The sequence below is a fragment of the Oncorhynchus mykiss genome, chromosome 32, assembly GCF_013265735.2.
Source record: "Oncorhynchus mykiss isolate Arlee chromosome 32, USDA_OmykA_1.1, whole genome shotgun sequence".
Lineage (NCBI taxonomy): Eukaryota > Metazoa > Chordata > Actinopteri > Salmoniformes > Salmonidae > Oncorhynchus > Oncorhynchus mykiss.
This window is the reverse complement of record NC_050572.1, coordinates 23827666-23848710: the sequence shown is the minus strand read 5'-3', so window position 1 is coordinate 23848710 and position 21045 is coordinate 23827666. Positions and strand designations below refer to the sequence as shown.

Here is a 21045-nt window from a genome sequence, read left to right as displayed (position 1 = left end):
TGATGGACTCTGCAAAAGACCTGAGACTGGGACGGAGATTTGTCTTCCAACAAGACAATGATCCAAAACATAAAGCAAGATCTACAATGGAATGGTTCAAAAATAAACATATCCAGGTGTTAGAATGGCCAAGTCAAAGTCCAGACCTGAATCCAATCGAGAATCTGTGGAAAGAACTGAAAACTGCTGTTCACAAATGCTCTCCATCCAACCTCACTGAGCTCGAGCTGTTTTGCAAGGAGGAATGGGAAAAAAATTCAGTCTCTCGATGTGCAAAACTGATAGAGACATACCCCAAGCGACTTACAGCTGTAATCGCAGCAAAAGGTGGCGCTACAAAGTATTAACTTAAGGGGGCTGAATAATTTTGCACGCCCAATTTTTCAGTTTTTGATTTGTTAAAAAAGTTTGAAATATCCAATAAATGTTGTTCCACTTCATGATTGTGTCCCACTTGTTGTTGATTCTTCACAAAAAAATACAGTTTTATATCTTTATGTTTGAAGCCTGAAATGTGGCAAAAGGTCGCAAAGTTCAAGGGGGCCGAATACTTTCGCAAGGCACTGTATATATCCAGTATGTAGTGGAGGTGGTCCTGGGGACTGAGTATACATCCAGTATGTAGTGGAGGTGGTCCTGGGGACTGAGTATCCATCCAGTATGTAGTGGAGGTGATCCTGGGGACTGAGTATACATCCAGTATGTAGTGGAGATGGTCCTGGGGACTGAGTATACATCCAGTATGTAGTGGAGGTGGTCCTTGGGACTGAGTACACAACCAGTATGTAGTGGAGGTGGTCCTGGGGACTGAGTACACATCCAGTATGTAGTGGAGATGGTCCTGGGGACTGAGTACACATCCAGTATGTAGTGGAGGTGGTCCTGGGGACTGAGTATACATCCAGTATGTAGTGAAGGTGGTCCTGGGGACTGAGTACACATCCAGTATGTAGTGGAGGTGGTCCTGGGGACTGAGTATACATCCAGTATGTAGTGGAGGTGGTCCTGGGGACTGAGTATACATCCAGTATGTAGTGGAGGTGGTCCTGGGGACTGAGTACACATCCAGTATGTAGTGGAGGTGGTCCTGGGGACTGAGTATACATCCAGTATGTAGTGGAGATGGTCCTGGGGACTGAGTACACATCCAGTATGTAGTGGAGATGGTCCTGGGGACTGAGTATACATCCAGTATGTAGTGGAGATGGTCCTGGGGACTGAGTATACATCCAGTATGTAGTGGAGGTGGTCCTGGGGACTGAGTATACATCCAGTATGTAGTGGAGGTGGTCCTGGGGACTGAGTATACATCCAGTATGTAGTGGAGGTGGTCCTGGGGACTGAGTATACATCCAGTATGTAGTGGAGGTGGTCCTGGGGACTGAGTATACATCCAGTATGTAGTGGAGGTGGTCCTGGGGACTGAGTATACATCCAGTATGTAGTGGAGGTGGTCCTGGGGACTGAGTATACATCCAGTATGTAGTGGAGGTGGTCCTGGGGACTGAGTACACATCCAGTATGTAGTGGAGGTGGTCCTGGGGACTGAGTATACATCCAGTATGTAGTGGAGGTGGTCCTGGGGACTGAGTATACATCCAGTATGTAGTGGAGGTGGTCCTGGGGACTGAGTATACATCCAGTATGTAGTAGAGGTGGTCCTGGGGACTGAGTATACATCCAGTATGTAGTGGAGGTGGTCCTGGGGACTGAGTATACATCCAGTATGTAGTGGAGGTGGTCCTGGGGACTGAGTGGCGACCATGCAACAGGGTTATTATGTTGTCTCAGTACATCTTAGGGAGTGGTGGCATAGTCCCACTTTCTTCCCATCTTCATGGTCTGCTCTAGTCTGCGTGTGTTAGACATGTAACCTAGCATACAGTAGGGGGTCCTAGTGAAGTGGCCATCTTGCAAGAGGGTTACTATGCCGTCTCAGCACATCTCAGATAGTGGTGGCGTCTGAATGTCTATTACTTCATGGCCATCCAGCATGTACTGTGCTGTAGGAGGTCACTGTAGTGAAGTGGCCACCATGTAACATGGTTATTCAACTTGGCTCCTGAGTAATGGTCCTATAGAGGTGGTCACTGGGGACCCCAGCAGAGCAGCAATCACAGATCACACAACACTGTTTACTCTCTGCAAATTGGCCCGAGAGGGGCGGCCGGGGGCCCGTGGGGGCCGGAGTGGGCTAGTTAAAGTGATGGAGGTGACTTCTGGTCATTGATTTTCCCTCCGTCTTCAGTTCAGCATCTCTCCCAGCCTACCCGGCCACCACTGGGCCACAGACCGCTGCGACAGCAGTCCCCACGGTCGAGTTTAGCCATCCCCTCTTGCCTTTAAATCACATTAAACTTTGGTTAAACCTGGGCTGTGTGTGAAATACAACCTCCATTTATGAGATGATCATGCTTTAGCCACTTGGCTGGATTCAGAACGAGTCGCTTGTTGAGGCTGATTGATCTGGTCAGTCTTTAAGGTATGCAGGTGCCCTTATGGAGGGAATAGACAGAATAGTGTAGGGATCATGCACTCGAACAAGGGGATTCTTGTTTTCACCTGTGTTAGACCAAGGTAAGAGATTGACATTCAAACTGAGGGGGAAAGGATTCTCAATAGAAAGATCAATAGAATACTAACAGATGATTTTGTTGTTGAGATAAAACCTGATCTGAGGTTAGTTGGTGAAACATTGTCTGGCCATCCCTTCCCATCTCTCATATCAGACGTGTGTTATAAATGTCCTCCCATCTCTCATATCAGACGTGTGTAATAAATGTCCTCCCATCTCTCATATCAGACGTGTTATAAATGTCCTCCCATCTCTCATATCAGACGTGTGTTATAAATGTCCTCCCATCTCTCATATCAGAAGTGTGTTATAAATGTCCTCCCATCTCTCATATCAGATGTGTTATAAATGTCCTCCCATCTCTCATATCAGACGTGTGTTATAAATGTCCTCTCATCTCTCAAATCAGACGTGTGTTATAAATGTCCTCCCATCTCTCATATCAGACGTGTGTTATAAATGTCCTCCCATCTCTCATATCAGACGTGTGTTATAAATGTCCTCCCATCTCTCATATCAGACGTGTTATAAATGTCCTCCCATCTCTCATATCAGACGTGTGTTATAAATGTCCTCCCATCTCTCATATCAGACGTGTGTTATAAATGTCCTCCCATCTCTCATATCAGACGTGTGTTATAAATGTTCTCTCATATCAGACGTGTGTGTTATAAATGTCCTCCCATCTCTCATATCAGACGTGTGTTATAAATGTCCTCCCATCTCTCATATCAGACGTGTGTTATAAATGTCCTCCCATCTCTCATATCAGACGTGTGTTATAAATGTCCTCCCATCTCTCATATCAGACGTGTGTTATAAATGTCCTCCCATCTCTCATATCAGACGTGTGTTATAAATGTCCTCCCATCTCTCATATCAGACGTGTGTTATAAATGTCCTCCCATCTCTCATATCAGACGTGTGTTATAAATGTCCTCCCATCTCTCATATCAGACGTGTGTTATAAATGTCCTCCCATCTCTCATATCAGACGTGTGTTATAAATGTCCTCCCATCTCTCATATCAGACGTGTGTTATAAATGTCCTCCCATCTCTCATATCAGACGTGTGTTATAAATGTCCTCCCATCTCTCATATCAGACGTGTGTTATAAATGTCCTCCCATCTCTCATATCAGACGTGTGTTATAAATGTCCTCCCATCTCTCATATCAGACATGTGTTATAAATGTCCTCCCATCTCTCATATCAGACGTGTGTTATAAATGTCCTCCCATCTCTCATATCAGACGTGTTATAAATGTCCTCCCATCTCTCATATCAGACGTGTGTTATAAATGTCCTCCCATCTCTCATATCAGATGTGTGTTATAAATTTCCTCCCATCTCTCATATCAGACGTGTTATAAATGTCCTCCCATCTCTCATATCAGACGTGTGTTATAAATGTCCTCCCATCTCTCATATCAGACGTGTGTTATAAATGTCCTCCCATCTCTCATATCAGATGTGTGTTATAAATGTTCTCTCATATCAGACGTGTGTTATAAATGTCCTCCCATCTCTCATATCAGACGTGTGTTATAAATGTCCTCCCATCTCTCATATCAGACGTGTGTTATAAATGTCCTCTCATCTCTCATATCAGACGTGTGTTATAAATGTCCTCCCATCTCTCATATCAGACGTGTGTTATAAATGTCCTCCCATCTCTCATATCAGACGTGTGTTATAAATGTCCTCTCATCTCTCATATCAGACGTGTTATAAATGTCCTCTCATATCAGACGTGTGTTATAAATGTCCTCCCATCTCTCATATCAGACGTGTTATAAATGTCCTCCCATCTCTCATATCAGACGTGTGTTATAAATGTCCTCTCATCTCTCATATCAGATGTGTGTTATAAATGTCCTCCCATCTCTCATATCAGACGTGTGTTATAAATGTCCTCCCATCTCTCATATCAGACGTGTGTTATAAATGTCCTCTCATCTCTCATATCAGACGTGTGTTATAAATGTCCTCCCATCTCTCATATCAGACGTGTGTTATAAATGTCCTCTCATCTCTCATATCAGACGTGTTATAAATGTCCTCTCATATCAGACGTGTGTTATAAATGTCCTCCCATCTCTCATATCAGACGTGTTATAAATGTCCTCCCATCTCTCATATCAGACGTGTGTTATAAATGTCCTCTCATCTCTCATATCAGATGTGTGTTATAAATGTCCTCCCATCTCTCATATCAGACGTGTGTTATAAATGTCCTCCCATCTCTCATATCAGACGTGTGTTATAAATGTCCTCCCATCTCTCATATCAGACGTGTGTTATAAATGTCCTCCCATCTCTCATATCAGACGTGTGTTATAAATGTCCTCCCATCTCTCATATCAGACGTGTTATAAATGTCCTCCCATCTCTCATATCAGACGTGTGTTATAAATGTCCTCTCATCTCTCATATCAGATGTGTGTTATAAATGTCCTCCCATCTCTCATATCAGACGTGTGTTATAAATGTCCTCTCATCTCTCATATCAGACGTGTTATAAATGTCCTCCCATCTCTCATATCAGACGTGTTATAAATGTCCTCTCATATCAGACGTGTGTTATAAATGTCCTCCCATCTCTCATATCAGACTTGTTATAAATGTCCTCTCATATCAGACGTGTGTTATAAATGTCCTCCGATCTCTCATATCAGACGTGTGTTATAAATGTCCTCCCATCTCTCATATCAGACGTGTTATAAATGTCCTCCCATCTCTCATATCAGAAGTGTGTTATAAATGTCCTCCCATCTCTCATATCAGATGTGTCATAAATGTCGTCCCATCTCTCATATCAGATGTGTTATAAATGTCCTCCCATCTCTCATATCAGACGTGTGTTATAAATGTCCTCTCATCTCTCAAATCAGACGTGTGTTATAAATGTCCTCCCATCTCTCATATCAGATGTGTTATAAATGTCCTCCCATCTCTCATATCAGATGTGTTATAAATGTCCTCCCATCTCTCATATCAGACGTGTGTTATAAATGTCCTCCCATCTCTCATATCAGACGTGTGTTATAAATGTCCTCCCATCTCTCATATCAGACGTGTTATAAATGTCCTCCCATCTCTCATATCAGACGTGTGTTATAAATGTCCTCCCATCTCTCATATCAGACGTGTGTTATAAATGTCCTCCCATCTCTCATATCAGACGTGTGTTATAAATGTCCTCCCATCTCTCATATCAGACGTGTGTTATAAATGTCCTCCCATCTCTCATATCAGACGTGTGTTATAAATGTCCTCCCATCTCTCATATCAGACGTGTTATAAATGTCCTCCCATCTCTCATATCAGACGTGTGTTATAAATGTTCTCTCATTTCAGACGTGTGTGTTATAAATGTCCTCCCATCTCTCATATCAGACGTGTGTTATAAATGTCCTCCCATCTCTCATATCAGACGTGTGTTATAAATGTCCTCCCATCTCTCATATCAGACGTGTGTGTTATAAATGTCCTCCCATCTCTCATATCAGACGTGTGTTATAAATGTCCTCCCATCTCTCATATCAGACGTGTGTTATAAATGTCCTCCCATCTCTCATATCAGACGTGTGTTATAAATGTCCTCCCATCTCTCATATCAGACATGTGTTATAAATGTCCTCCCATCTCTCATATCAGACGTGTGTTATAAATGTCCTCCCATCTCTCATATCAGACGTGTTATAAATGTCCTCCCATCTCTCATATCAGACGTGTGTTATAAATGTCCTCCCATCTCTCATATCAGATGTGTGTTATAAATGTCCTCCCATCTCTAAAATCAGACGTGTTATAAATGTCCTCCCATCTCTCATATCAGACGTGTGTTATAAATGTCCTCCCATCTCTCATATCAGACGTGTGTTATAAATGTCCTCCCATCTCTCATATCAGATGTGTGTTATAAATGTTCTCTCATATCAGACGTGTGTTATAAATGTCCTCCCATCTCTCATATCAGACGTGTGTTATAAATGTCCTCCCATCTCTTATATCAGACGTGTGTTATAAATGTCCTCCCATCTCTCATATCAGACGTGTGTTATAAATGTCCTCTCATCTCTCATATCAGACGTGTGTTATAAATGTCCTCTCATATCAGACGTGTTATAAATGTCCTCCCATCTCTCATATCAGACGTGTTATAAATGTCCTCCCATCTCTCATATCAGACGTGTTATAAATGTCCTCCCATCTCTCATATCAGACGTGTGTTATAAATGTCCTCTCATCTCTCATATCAGATGTGTGTTATAAATGTCCTCCCATCTCTCATATCAGACGTGTGTTATAAATGTCCTCTCATCTCTCATATCAGACGTGTTATAAATGTCCTCTCATCTCTCATATCAGACGTGTGTTATAAATGTCCTCCCATCTCTCATATCAGACGTGTGTTATAAATGTCCTCCCATCTCTCATATCAGACGTGTGCTATAAATGTCCTCTCATCTCTCATATCAGACGTGTTATAAATGTCCTCTCATCTCTCATATCAGACGTGTGTTATAAATGTCCTCTCATCTCTCATATCAGACGTGTTATAAATGTCCTCTCATCTCTCATATCAGACGTGTTATAAATGTCCTCCCATCTCTCATATCAGACGTGTGCTATAAATGTCCTCTCATCTCTCATATCAGACGTGTTATAAATGTCCTCTCATCTCTCATATCAGACGTGTGTTATAAATGTCCTCTCATCTCTCATATCAGACGTGTGTTATAAATGTTCTCCCATCTCTCATATCAGACGTGTGTTATAAATGTCCTCCCATCTCTCATATCAGACGTGTGTTATAAATGTCCTCCCATCTCTCATATCAGACGTGTGCTATAAATGTCCTCTCATCTCTCATATCAGACGTGTTATAAATGTCCTCTCATCTCTCATATCAGACGTGTGTTATAAATGTCCTCTCATCTCTCATATCAGACGTGTTATAAATGTCCTCTCATCTCTCATATCAGACGTGTTATAAGTGTCCTCCCATCTCTCATATCAGACGTGTGCTATAAATGTCCTCTCATCTCTCATATCAGACGTGTTATAAATGTCCTCTCATCTCTCATATCAGACGTGTGTTATAAATGTCCTCTCATCTCTCATATCAGACGTGTTATAAATGTCCTCTCATCTCTCATATCAGACGTGTGTTATAAATGTCCTCTCATCTCTCATATCAGACGTGTGTTATAAATGTCCTCCCATCTCTCATATCAGACGTGTGCTATAAATGTCCTCTCATCTCTCATATCAGACGTGTTATAAATGTCCTCTCATATCAGACGTGTGTTATAAATGTCCTCCCATCTCTCATATCAGACGTGTGTTATAAATGTCCTCCCATGTCTCATATCAGACGTGTGTTATAAATGTCCTCCCATCTCTCATATCAGACGTGTTATAAATGTCCTTCCAGCCGATGAGTAATGATCCCTATTTTTATTTCCTCTCCTCTAGTAAAGCCGGCAGAGTGTGACACTTCATTAAGTTAATTAGGCTAACTTAATTAGCTACTTTCACAGGTCAAGCCATGAAGCTTTCTGATTGATGGGTCTGTGTGTAAAAGGTAATCATCCTCCGAAATGGGTAGAACATCAAAACAACACCCAAACGTATATTAACTGCAACCCTGTAAACAATTACAAAACACAAATGGTAACCTATTCTAATAGTTCACTATTTTAAACAACGTCAAAAAACTAGACTAAAACACTCCGCCTCCTATAACGGCTCATGTCATCCAATGACATGCAAACACAGGAACACACACACACAGGAACACACACACACAGTAACGCGCACACACAGTAACGCGCACACACAGGAACACACACACACAGTAACGCGCACACACAGTAACGCGCACACACAGTAACGCGTACACACAGCAACGCGCACACACAGCAACGCGCACACACAGTAACGCGCACACACAGTAACGCGCACACACAGTAACGCGTACACACAGTAACGCGCACACACAGTAACGCGTACACACAGCAACGCGCACACACAGCAACGCGCACACACAGTAACGCGCACACACAGTAACGCGCACACACAGTAACGCGTACACACAGCAACGCGCACACACAGCAACGCGCACACACAGTAACGCGCACACACAGTAACGCGCACACACAGTAACGCGTACACACAGTAACGCGCACACACAGTAACGCGCACACACAGTAACGCGCACACACAGCAACGCGCACACACAGCAACGCGCACACACAGTAACGCGCACACACAGTAACGCGCACACACAGTAACGCGCACACACAGTAACGCGCACACACAAAACCAGCAACTTATATTTCTTAAACACACAACGAGCGTTAGGTCACGCAGGGAACTAGGAACTTTAAAGAAAAATTGCCTTTTTGCACTTGGTCGTTTCTTGGCCTTGAATGAACTGAAGAGGAAAACAACATAACTCTTTCACGGACAGTAATTGCACAAGTTTTAAGTCTTTTGATGACAAGAAAAGTCTAAAGTGTATCTAAAGAAGCTCTGCCCACACACTAACCCACCGTCCACCCGCTGCAGAGCGTTCCAACTGCTTTAACTGCTGCCTGGGCAACTGCCTCTCCTCATCTCTGGGCCCGATACATTACAGAGACGTCTAGCGAGAGAGCAGGCAACTGCCTCTCCTCTCCTCATCTCTGGGCCCGATACATTACAGAGACGTCTAGCGAGAGAGCAGGCAGCTGCCTCTCCTCTCCTCATCTCTGGATACATTACAGAGACGTCTAGCGAGAGAGCAGGCAACTGCCTCTCCTCTCCTCATCTCTGGGCCCGATACATTACAGAGACGTCTAGCGAGAGAGCAGGCAACTATCTCTCCTCTCCTCATCTCTGGGCCCGATACATTACAGAGAGAGCAGGCAACTACCTCTCCTCATCTCTGGGCCCGATACATTACAGAGAGAGCAGGCAACTGCCTCTCCTCTCCTCATCTCTGGATACATTACAGAGACGTGTAGCGAGAGAGCAAGCAGCTGCCTCTCCTCATCTCTGAAAACATTACAGAGACGTCTAGCGAGAGAGCAGGCAGCTGCCTCTCCTCTCCTCATCTCTGGATACATTACAGAGAGAGCAGGCAGGCAGGCGAGTGTAGCCGTGGCCACGAACACAATGCAGGATGTAAAATAAAGCTTTAAACAAGCCCCCCTCGGCACCACCGCGGCCGAGTAACGGGCTCTGGAATGAAAGGCCATCCGTATATTACGGCATGACTGTCAGTTTATTACAGGGATCTACTGGGCCAGGACCTGGGGTGACAGGGGAAGGCAGGGATTTAGGGCTGTGGTCTTGGTCAGGCCACAGGTTTATCTAAGCCAGGCAGGCAGGGAGAACCAGAGACCCGTAATGAACTCCAGGCTGCCTAATAAATAATTGTATCACCCTGGCCTAGCCGCACGCACGCACACTCACACACACAGAAAAGTGTGCGACTGCTGACACCAACGAGCGCATTCCTACACACAACCGTAAACTGACAGAGACCGTTTGTTTTTTCTACACTCCTAATTTCAAGACGCGGGGAAAGACAATTCCTAATACAAAAGCATTGTATGATACAACAGAGACATCACAGTGTTGATCAAGAGAGACAAGCACTCTGATACACAGAGAGAGGATGGATGGAAGTTAGAGAGGATGACTACACGTGGGGTCCACAATATCATGGACCAAACTCGTCAAGTCAAATGTTGCTACTACATCAACCCAACGTTTGGATCAGACTAACAGTTCACAGGCTAATCTGTGTGCTTTATTCAAAAGACAGCGAAGGCATGAACACGGTGCAATGCATTGTCAAACAAATATTTGTTGTTTGAAAAAAATATAAATAAAAAAAAGATAAGTTAAAAAGGTGCATCAACTATTTCAAGCTTAATCAACTTAAAATATTGTGTAACCTCAACTTCCATCCAGTTTACTTTGACTCGCTGGCTGGCTCCTGTGTCCCTACTCCCAACCTACCTACGGTCTCTCCTTCAGTTCCATTCGTCCTTCCGGATTTAAGCTCCTTCCACTCAGCTACCAGTCAGTCAGGGCGGGAGGGATAACAAGTCAAATTCTGATCATCGAGCTAGAGCTACATCTTTCCCCCACTGTCAGACCAGCAGGCTGACACAGCTCTGTGTGACCGACCCAGCCACCCACCCCCCTTGGCTTCTCTCACCATGTAAATCACATTTGAGACAGTCGGTCAGGTATGATTCAGCTGCACTTAAAGTTGCCATTTAAAGCACCATTCCTTTCCCACAGGCACAAGCGATTCACAGCATGCAGCAGAGGCTTGGCATTTACAAGCCGCATATTATAGAATAACTTCCCTTAAATTCTGCTCTCATCTCCCAGAGTGCAAAGTCGAGGCAATTATCTCCAACACTCACTTCCGCCCATTACCGACTTAATACCTGAAAACACATTACAAGTTTTTAGAACATGTGTCTTTTATAAAAAATAGGAAATTGTGGCATTCGTACAAACATGCTGAAGGTATGTAATGATTGTGAAATGTTTTGACAAACACTTTTATCATACACTGTTGCTCAGACTTGAATTCACATGATTACTCAATGAAATACATGGAAATAGCTAGAAGTTTGACACTTCAGCTAAAGACCATGTAGTTTGGTTTTAGACTAAATGTAAAACATTTACATTTGAGTCATTTAGCAGATGCTCTTATCCAGAGGGACTTAAAGGAGTAATTCAGGCTAAGTGCCTTGCTCAAAAGCACAGACAGATTTTTCACCTAGTTGGCTCAGGGATTCGAACCATTTCGGTTACTGGCCCAACGGTCTTAACCACTAGGCTACCTGTGCCGCTCAAATCTATTCAGTAACAAGAAACAGAAACAGACACATTACACTATATATCCATCAACATTACTCAGATAAAAGGCTATCTCACTAGTATTGTAGCAACAGAGAGGCCCTTTGCTCCACAAGGGCATAGTGTAATAAGTCAGTGTGGACTAGTACAGCAGTTGGACCGAGGGAGACAGACACTTGTTAACAGCTGTAGATCTATAGTGACAACGCTGTACAAACTGTCTGTCTGATGAAGAGGAGCAGAGTAAAAGTCCCCTCTACTACTGTAACTCCACTACTGTCTGATGAAGAGGAACAGAGTAAAAGTCCCCTCTACTACTGTAACTCCACTACTGTCTGATGAAGAGGAACAGAGTAAAAGTCCCCTCTACTACTGTAACTCCACTACTGTCTGATGAAGAGGAACAGAGTAAAAGTCCCCTCTACTACTGTAACTCCACTACTGTCTGATGAAGAGGAGCAGAGTAAAAGTCCCCTCTACTACTGTAACTCCACTACTGTCTGATGAAGAGGAACAGAGTAAAAGTCCCCTCTACTACTGTAACTCCACTACTGTCTGATGAAGAGGAGCAGAGTAAAAGTCCAATCTACTACTGTAACTCCACTACTGTCTGATGAAGAGGAGCAGAGTAAAAGTCCACAACTCCTCAACCCTGCTCACGCAGCTCTCCTCTCCTGTCACTACAGACATGTTGTCTGCTTTGGGACACACAGAGGTAGTCGCCACCACCAGGGTTTACACAGTGATGTAGAGAGGTGGGAGGGAGGGGAGGGGAGGACGGGGGTGGATGGGGAATGAGTGGAGAAGACACTCCGGGGGATGAAACATGTGATTAACGAGAGGGGGGCAGGTCTGTGTGTGTGTGTGTGTTTGTTCCATTCCGTCAGTGGGTTTGTTGCAATGTGTTTGTTTTATGTGTTTGTGTGTGTTTGTTCCAGTGTGCGTTTGGTATGTGTGTTGCACGCGGGTGATTAAAGAGGATTGGGTCTGGTCCTGGGGGTCTCTGGAGGACTCTCTACTCTCTCTCTCTCAGCAGGCTTCGAGCAGCAGCACATTTAAAAAGCAAAGACTTGTGCCCCCCTTCCCTTTCCCTTCTTTTCCAGCTTTCACCACTTAAAAGCTCCTTTCCATTGTGTGTTTCTTCCATTGAGTGTGTGTCCCCTCCTACAGCCCCCGTTTAGACCAACACACTCCACACACAACAACAGCAGGATAGTGTTGTGAGTCTTTCTCCACCCTCTTTGCCAAATACTATGCCTATTTACACCACAGCAGTACACATTTACACCACAGCAGTACACACAGGCAGTCTCTTCTGGTCTGTAATACTCTCGACATGGCTCTTTATTACCAGAGTTCAGCTCTACGCATGAAAATAGGTTTCATTTCTATATATGCTTATACACTTTGTAAAAACTATTTGTGTTATATTAATGTGTATTATCTCTTTGCGAAACAGCCTGGCACTCTTGTTGAACTAGAGCTACGAGAACACTATAAAAATACAAACATGCCGGACTGTAATGTTGGGCAGAAACAACATCAGTTGTTGATCATGTACACCGACGCATCGCCAAGTCCCTTCCAAACAGGGCTACAACAACAAACACGTTTTTACAACAACTACAAGTCTCTAGTCAGCTATCTAACATTTTACATTTACAGTCTGCTATCTAATCATTGTAACCCTCCACTAACTCTGCTATCTAACATTTTAACTGAGCTTTAAACCTTTACATTTTGCCCGTAATTTAACGTTTCATTCCCAGCATGCAGCGTTTTCAGTATGGCTCAGGCTTTAATGTTTCTCTTCCTCCTTCTGCAACATCAATTAACCCCCATTTTCCACACACATAGAGCCAATAGGAATGCCCTTTCCTGGACAAATTGAAATGCGCTTCACATTTGTCAACTTAATTAGGTTCACAAGCTGCCGCATGCTACCCTTGATTACACTGTAATTCAATAAGAAAAACATTATTTAAAATGCAAAAAAAGTGCTTCTGGTGAGACTTGCCATTTTCAGTTAGGGACATTTCAAATGGAAAGGGATGGAAATGGAGCAGTACCGCTTCAGGAGGTAGCAATGAGGAGACCGGTATTGGTGGCGGCCATTTTGGCTCGCTGTCACGTTTGGTTTCAAGGTAAAAAGACACAGAGACGCATGCTTCTGCTGCAGTTGCTGGAGCTGTCATGTCATACTAACTACAGTACACCCTGTCGCTCACAGAGACAGCCCAGCCTTTTGCTGAATGGATCCGTGAAGAAGATCGGGAAATTTAAGTGAAGCCATGGCTGTTGTCCATGCTGGACTCTTACCACTTCAAACACACATTTCTTTCCCTTTGATCCTTACCCATATAACTATATATTTCCTGGTAAGATTTGTTGTAGGTTAATATTCAGCTGTTTAACTGCTGCTTCAATAATGTGATGCCAAAAGAAGACATCATCATCACCACCCAGTGTGTGCGCCACACACAAACAACACAACACAACACACACCTTGGAGGAGGAAGTGTCACACTCCTGGCAGATCCAGCCGTATCCTGTCTGCTTGGGAGACTTCTTCAGGGGAGGGTCCAGACAGCCAAAGTGGTAGCACAGACAACACTCATCACACCTACAGGAGAGAGGTATGGCAGGTGTTACATACAGTGGAACACCCACGCAGGCACGCACAAACACGCACGCACAGAGTTCCAATATAACTCAAGAGTATTCATCAATGGAACCTTCTCTAACATAAGATATGTACAGTGCAAGATCCCTCAGGGCAGTTGCCTTGGGCCGTTACTCCTGTCTTACAAGAAGCTAAAATGATTATGTACACTGATCATTGCACACTCTACCCCAGTGGTTCCCAACTAGGGGTACTAGGACCCCTGGAGGTACTTGGCCTATCCATAGGGGGTACTTGAGAAGACTGTAAAACGTACATGAGGGGGTAGTTCAGGGGTAAAATTCAGTTGGTGGTGGAGTAACCAAAAAAGTTGGAGAACCACTGCTCTATACATCAGCACCTACAGCCAGTGAGCTCAATGAGACTCTTTGCAAGAGTTACTGTTAGTGTCAGAATGGGTAATTAACAGTAAACTGGTCTTAAAAACATAAAAAAACAAAATAATTGTATTTCAACCTCAACTGGAGTTGTGCATGAAGGGTGTATCCATTGAACAAGTTGAAGAAGCTGAACTCCTAGGAGAAACACTGGATGGTCAGTTATCATGGTCAAGTCATATTGACAAAGTTATTGTGAAGATGGGGAGAGTTATGTCTTATGTGTTAGATTTTTTTTTACCCTCTTTTTCTCCCCAATTTCGTGATATCCTCTTTCCAGTTCTCTGCTGCCAATGACTGGAACGAACTACAAAAATCTCTGAAACTGGAAACACTTATCTCCCTCACTAGCTTTAAGCACCAACTGTCAGAGCAGCTCACAGATTACTGCACCTGTATATAGCCCACCTATAATTTAGCCCTAACAACTACCTCTTTCCCAACTGTATTTCATTTATTTATTTATTTTGCTCCTTTGCACCCCATTATTTTTATTTCTACTTTGCACATTCTTCCATTGCAAAACTACCATTCCAGTGTTTTACTTGCTATATTGTATTTACCTTGCCACCATGGCCTTTTTTGCCTTTACCTCCCTTATCTCACCTCATTTGCTCACATCGTATGTGATGTTTATACTGTATTATTGACTGTATGTTTGTTTTACTCCATGTGTAACTCTGTGTCGTTGTATGTGTCGAACTGCTTTGCTTTATCTTGGCCAGGTCGCAATTGTAAATGAGAACTTGTTATCAACTTGCCTACCTGGTTAAATAAAGGTAAAATAAAAAAAATAAATAAATAAATATCCAATTGCAATCTTGTCTTATCGCTACAACTCCCCAACGGGAGAGGCAAAGATCGAGTCATGGGGTCCTCCGAAACACGACCAGCCAAACGGCGCTTCTGAACACCGGCCCGCTTAACCCGGAAGCCAGCCGCACCAATGTGTCGGAGGAAACATCGTTCAACTGACAACCGGAGTCAGCCTGCAGCCTGTCCGCCACAAGCAGTCACTAGAGCGTGATGAGACAAGTAAAGCCCCACCTCGGCCAAACCCTCCCCTAACCCGGACGACACTGGGCCAAACCCTCCCCTAACCTGGACAACACTGGGCCAAACCCTCCCCTAACCCGGACGACGCTGGGCCAATTGTGCATCGCCCTATGGGACTCCCGGTCACAGTCGGTTATGACACAGCCTGGGATCGAACCCGGGTCTGTAGTGATGCCGTAGACCACTGTGCCACTTTGGACACCCCGAGAGGTATATCTTTTATAAAAAAATTGACACAAAGATCAACTGTACTAGCTGTTCAGGCTCTGGTCTTGTCCCATCTTGATTACTGTCTGATAATATAGTCAGGTGCAGCAAAGAAAGACCTAGCAAAGCTGCAGCTGGTTCAATACAGAGCAGCCCCCCTTGGCCTTAACTGTACATACACAACTAACATCCACAACATGCCTGATAGTCCTTCATGACTGAGGGTTGACGAGAAATGGACTACTTCTCTTCTACTTAAGAAACGTGTGTATTTAAAATGCCTAACCACTTGTATAATGTATTTGCATACACTTCAAACAGACATCCCAGCAGACACACAGCTATGGGTTTCTTCACTGTACCCAAACCAAAACAGATTTAATGTGTCGCTCAGAGAGCCCTGTCATCATGGAATGCTCTGCCACCAGAGGATACTCAGGCAAAAAACAAATGTAGCTTTAAAAAACAGATAAAACATCTTGTATCACAGCGCCTCTGCTCTCTCTATATCTACTTTAACTGTACAGTATTTAACAATATTAATATGTATATATGAAGTGTTGAAATTTTTGTTTGTCTTGGTGCCTTTCCTATATATATCTTATTACATTAAAAAAATGTAATATCTTACGTTGTTCTTGTCTATAACTGTTCTGTATTGTATTTGTACGTTTTCCGTGGATCTAGCTACTTCAGAGTAGCTGCTGCATGTGCAGTTGGGGATCCTAATTAACTAAACACACTAAGACTGACAGATAGTGACAGGGCAGGTAGTTGTCAGGGAGCAGACGCTAATGAAATCAAAAAACACACTGTTACTACTCCTTCCCTTGACCTTACACAGGTGTCATACTATGAGCATAGCTTTGTGTATAGCTTGGCTAGCCAGATAGCTGTGTCATTACACAAGCCTGTTAACCGTCCTTAAATGTTACTACCATGGTGTCTTTGGGTTAGACAACACGGTTTTACAATCTTACAATACAGGCAGTAAAAAACTAAATACGAATATCGACTATCGCTCATATCAATATGGTTTTTAGATAATCGTTTAGGTCAGTAGCCCATTTCTCACAGTATATTCTGAATATAATAAATACAGTAAAGATTGTAAAGTAGGTGTGTGTGTGTGTGTGTGTACTGTATATGTGTGTGTACCTGAGGGAGTCTTTGTGTTGGAAATGAGACTACTAAAACTAAACATTTAGCATTAATGAGATTCCATTGGTTGAGCCTGAATGCCCTTCTGTCCAACTCCCCCACCCCCCTTCTCTCCCTCCCTCTCTCCCTTTTCTCCTTCTAGTTCATGATTAACTAATTATGTCCTAATCAATGTGGGGGATTGAGATTTTTCTATGGAAATCTGATCAACCAGATTGCAGCCCAGGGAGGTCAATCTGTTCTCTCGCCCCGTGTCTATAAAGGGAGGAGGAGGAGAGGGGGAAAGGCGGGAGGGAGGGAGAGTGACTTGGGGAAGGAGAACCACATAGGATGAATCTCTGTGTAAATGTCTCATGGACATCTATGCATGATTTAGGCTACGTGAAAGTCCAATAGACATGATTGTATTTTAAGTCTAGGATAGAGAGACTGTAACACCACAACATATAGAACCAGAGAGAAACCATAACCAGACTGGTGATGACGACAGGTGACCTTGCGGAGGGTTGAATCCAGCACCTCCTGTCAGAGGATCCCTTTTCACAGCAACAACTACCAGGAACACCTACTCTAATAAAACAACCTATTATAAATAAAGGCCTTAGTCTACAACACACACTAATGAGGAAGCATCCCCATCATATGGACATCACCCCTTGACCCTGTCACACAGGACTGTAGGTGACTGTTGTAAGAAGAACACATCTCGCCACAGCGTTTCTAGAGCAGTTCTCCACATACAGTAGTCTAGCTGTTTTAGACCATTCCCACAGGATCAACCACCACCGGGGATCGTTCTAAACTAAGCCCCCCCCTGTCAATATTCTGAGCAGGGGTTTATTGTGAAATCTATGGGTGATCAATCAACACTCCTACAAATTGCTTCTGCTTCATGCACAGTAGTCGGGCCAGAAGGAAATTGAGAAGGCAACCTGTCCATTTCGATTAGAATATCTGAATATGAATATAGGATGTACATATGTACACAGTTAGACCAAAAAGCTACTGCTAATAACGCAAAGAAGCAAAGTCTGTTGAAAGACTGCATGCTGTAGTGTGCCAAAGCAAGTATTGCTAAATAAAAAGTCTGTGTAGGAAGTCAGTAGTACAAGTAATAAGACACTAGTGTAGCAGCCATGCCATGAAGGTTGAAAACTAAAAAAGTAAAGCATCTACATTCCCTGTACCTTCACTGAAACAGACAGTAAATAAAAAAGACATTAGGAATGGGAGATAAAATAAAACCTCCAACTCAAACACAGCTTCCCGGAAAACGTAGCCAGAGGACGTAGTTTTGCTACTACGGCGTTCACATCATGTAAAATAGGTAATCTATCTTCCATAACCCTGAGGTATTAAGCATTAAACCACCACGTCCATATATATCAATGTGATTCCCAATTCATTCCACAGCAGGCACATATTCTACATACTGGTTGTGTATGTCAATTCTCTCCTCCCTCTCCTCTGTCCCCATCTCCTCCATAGATTTACTCTGACAGGGCAATGTAGCAACGAGTTGCCGTCAGCAGCAGGCTGTCAGCTCAGAACAGCCTCTCTTACACGATCTGCAGTTAAAAGAGAAAACACCAGAGGAAAACAGTAACCACTGCTTTGTTCACATCCTATTAAACCTATACAGCGATAAGCGTTTCTCCACCATACCATGAGTCGTTGGCGGAATAGCTAATGGGTGTTCAAGTCAGCCCAGTTCATCATCTTCTTTAACTAATGAAGCGTAAATAATTGAGTTTAGGGTCTGGAATTAAGTACATTAACATCATATGCATGAAGCCAGAGAGTGTGACTGGTGATAGTGTTTAGGGAATATGAAGTAGGGTCAATTTTAGGGTGGAGAATGGGGTGTGGATGACACGTCCTCTATTTGCACATCAATATCTGGTTTCAGGGCCTTAATGCATGTTTTTAGTCCAGGACCAAGTTTATTCTGTGTCAGCCCTAAACCTGTTAAATTGACTAAAACCAGAGTAACAGTTTCATTGGTAGATAATTGGCATCTTACTAAGTTGTAGAAGCAGCTGGTGCACATCAGCAGGGAACCTGCAGAGGTAGGTGGTCCACACACACACGCAAGCAGTCACACTGGATGGGCTGAGCAGGCATATCGGCCTCAAGGAAACAAGGGGAATTTAAAGCACCCTCTGGCCTCCTCAGTGAAAAGAAGACAAATGACCACAAGTGTGTCTGTGGCGCTAATGAGCTATCCTCCGATTGTTGCACACAACCACCAATTGATTGATCATGAATCTCCATCTGTACAGGGCCAAGAGAGAGGACACACACACACACACACACACAACACCTCCCAACTCACAGGAGGCTTCTTTTGTTTTATTAGGTGAGTGTGTGCGTGTGCATGACACTTTGCCCCGTTTACTTATTTTAATTACTTTACCTTAATGAACCTATTGTACTGTTTGTTGTGTATCTCTGTGAGCATATTTGAATTAAAACACTGCTCATTGATGCAGACTGGCTGGCTGTTGGCTGGTGAGGAGATGATTATTAGTTAATAGGAATTCTAAATGACGAGACCTGCGTTTTGCAATAAGTTCAAGAGGAAGTAACCTTTCCTTTCTGTTCTTCTGCATCGCTTTCTGTTTTCATTCAATTTGAGTCAGGATCTTTTATTAAATGCATTTATATCTAGGAGTATTATTATTTTTTACATTTTACAACAATTCTGTGTTCTTTTCACAATTCATACGTTATATCTCAGCAATAACAATAGGTATGATAACAGTTATCTATGGTGTCCCCCAAGGATCAGTTTTAGGCCCACTATTTTTTCATTGTATATGCTACCACTTGTTTTCCTCTTCTTCCTCACTGAGCTCATATAAATGATTAGTGCTGCAGGCCAGTCATTGGCTAGTTGGTCTGAGAGCTAAGTGATGCAGTTGCCCCACCATCCCACCCTTCTCTTCACTGACTGTGTCCGTTGTACGTGGTCGGTCAACCTCTATCTGCTCTGAACACTGCCCTTATAGACTCAGCCACAGCAAGGTCCTTGATGTTATCAAACCAATTTGTCGCCGCTTTAATCATTGGGAAAATTGAGCCGCTCGCTCGTCTCCCCTCCTCCCTCTCCTCTGGAAGGAGACAGAATCCAATCACTCATAAGAGCGGTTATTGATTGATGTAATCTTATTGGGTGTGAGGTGGGCGATTGATTGGTTTTGTCTGCTACACATGTTGCCCTCGGCGGGTGACTCGTATCCCCTTTCATCTGCTGTTTAATCTCTTACAGGAGTTCTTAGAGGACCTCCTCTCTGCCACATCCTCCCCTGTACCCCCCCCCCCCCCCCCCCCCCATCTCCCTCTCCCCCCCCCCCCCCTCCTTCTCTATCAGTGGGATGACAAGCAGGTGGATTAGCCTTGGTTTGATCAGCTCTCATCACAGGTCTCTCAACTTCACATCACATTTCCCTTCTTCAAAGGGTCTGGAGTGTATGGCACCTACAGGGGTCCTCCTAGAATTGTTCCTCCTCACCCACAGGCGATCACGGCCGATGCCTCACACACAGACACGACCAAATGAAATCAAAGGGCATTTTAGCGAGATTATACGGATATGACACAAAGAAAGGGGATTCACAGGGTTTAAAGTTAAAAGGATGTGTTTAAGTCAGAAGTCAGTACATTGGCTAACTTGAAGGTGTATCCTCGTTCAAAGTTAATTTAAATGAATAATTTCATTTTTTTTTTTCTTACCATAGAGACATTGGGAGGAAGTCAGATCCAATTGATTCCCGGGGTACCTAAGCCATGCGAGTTATAATTGGATATGAAAGGAATCAGAGCAATTACAGACATTTAACTGTAGGAAAGTACTACTGCTTAAAGCATTTTCTTTATGGCTAGCGGAACCCCTCGACAAACCCCCCTTTTCCACTAGTGGAACCACCCGACAACATTCCGCTGAAAGGGCAGTGCGCGAAATTCAAAAATAACACATACTTCTCCTTAATGCAACCGCTGTTTCAGATTTCAAAACGACTTTACGGAAAAGCAAACCATGCAATAATCTGAGTACGGCGCTCAGACAACAATTCAAGCCAAACAGATATCCGCCATGTTGGAGT

The 21045-nt window shown here is 43.5% G+C and overlaps 1 protein-coding gene across 4 annotated transcripts in view; it reads right to left on the bottom strand.

The window, feature by feature from the left end:
- Nucleotides 1-21045, bottom strand: part of LOC110488131 (PHD finger protein 14) — a 125239-nt gene that overhangs the window by 34821 nt on the left and 69373 nt on the right. For 3 of the 4 annotated variants that reach the window (XM_036971651.1, XM_036971653.1, XM_036971652.1), the window contains exon 19: nucleotides 13961-14078. The exons of the other annotated variant lie outside the window; for it this stretch is intronic. In XM_036971651.1, the coding sequence (XP_036827546.1) occupies nucleotides 13961-14078 (118 nt within the window). The remainder of the gene's footprint in view (nucleotides 1-13960; nucleotides 14079-21045) is intronic. 4 annotated transcript variants of the gene reach the window in all.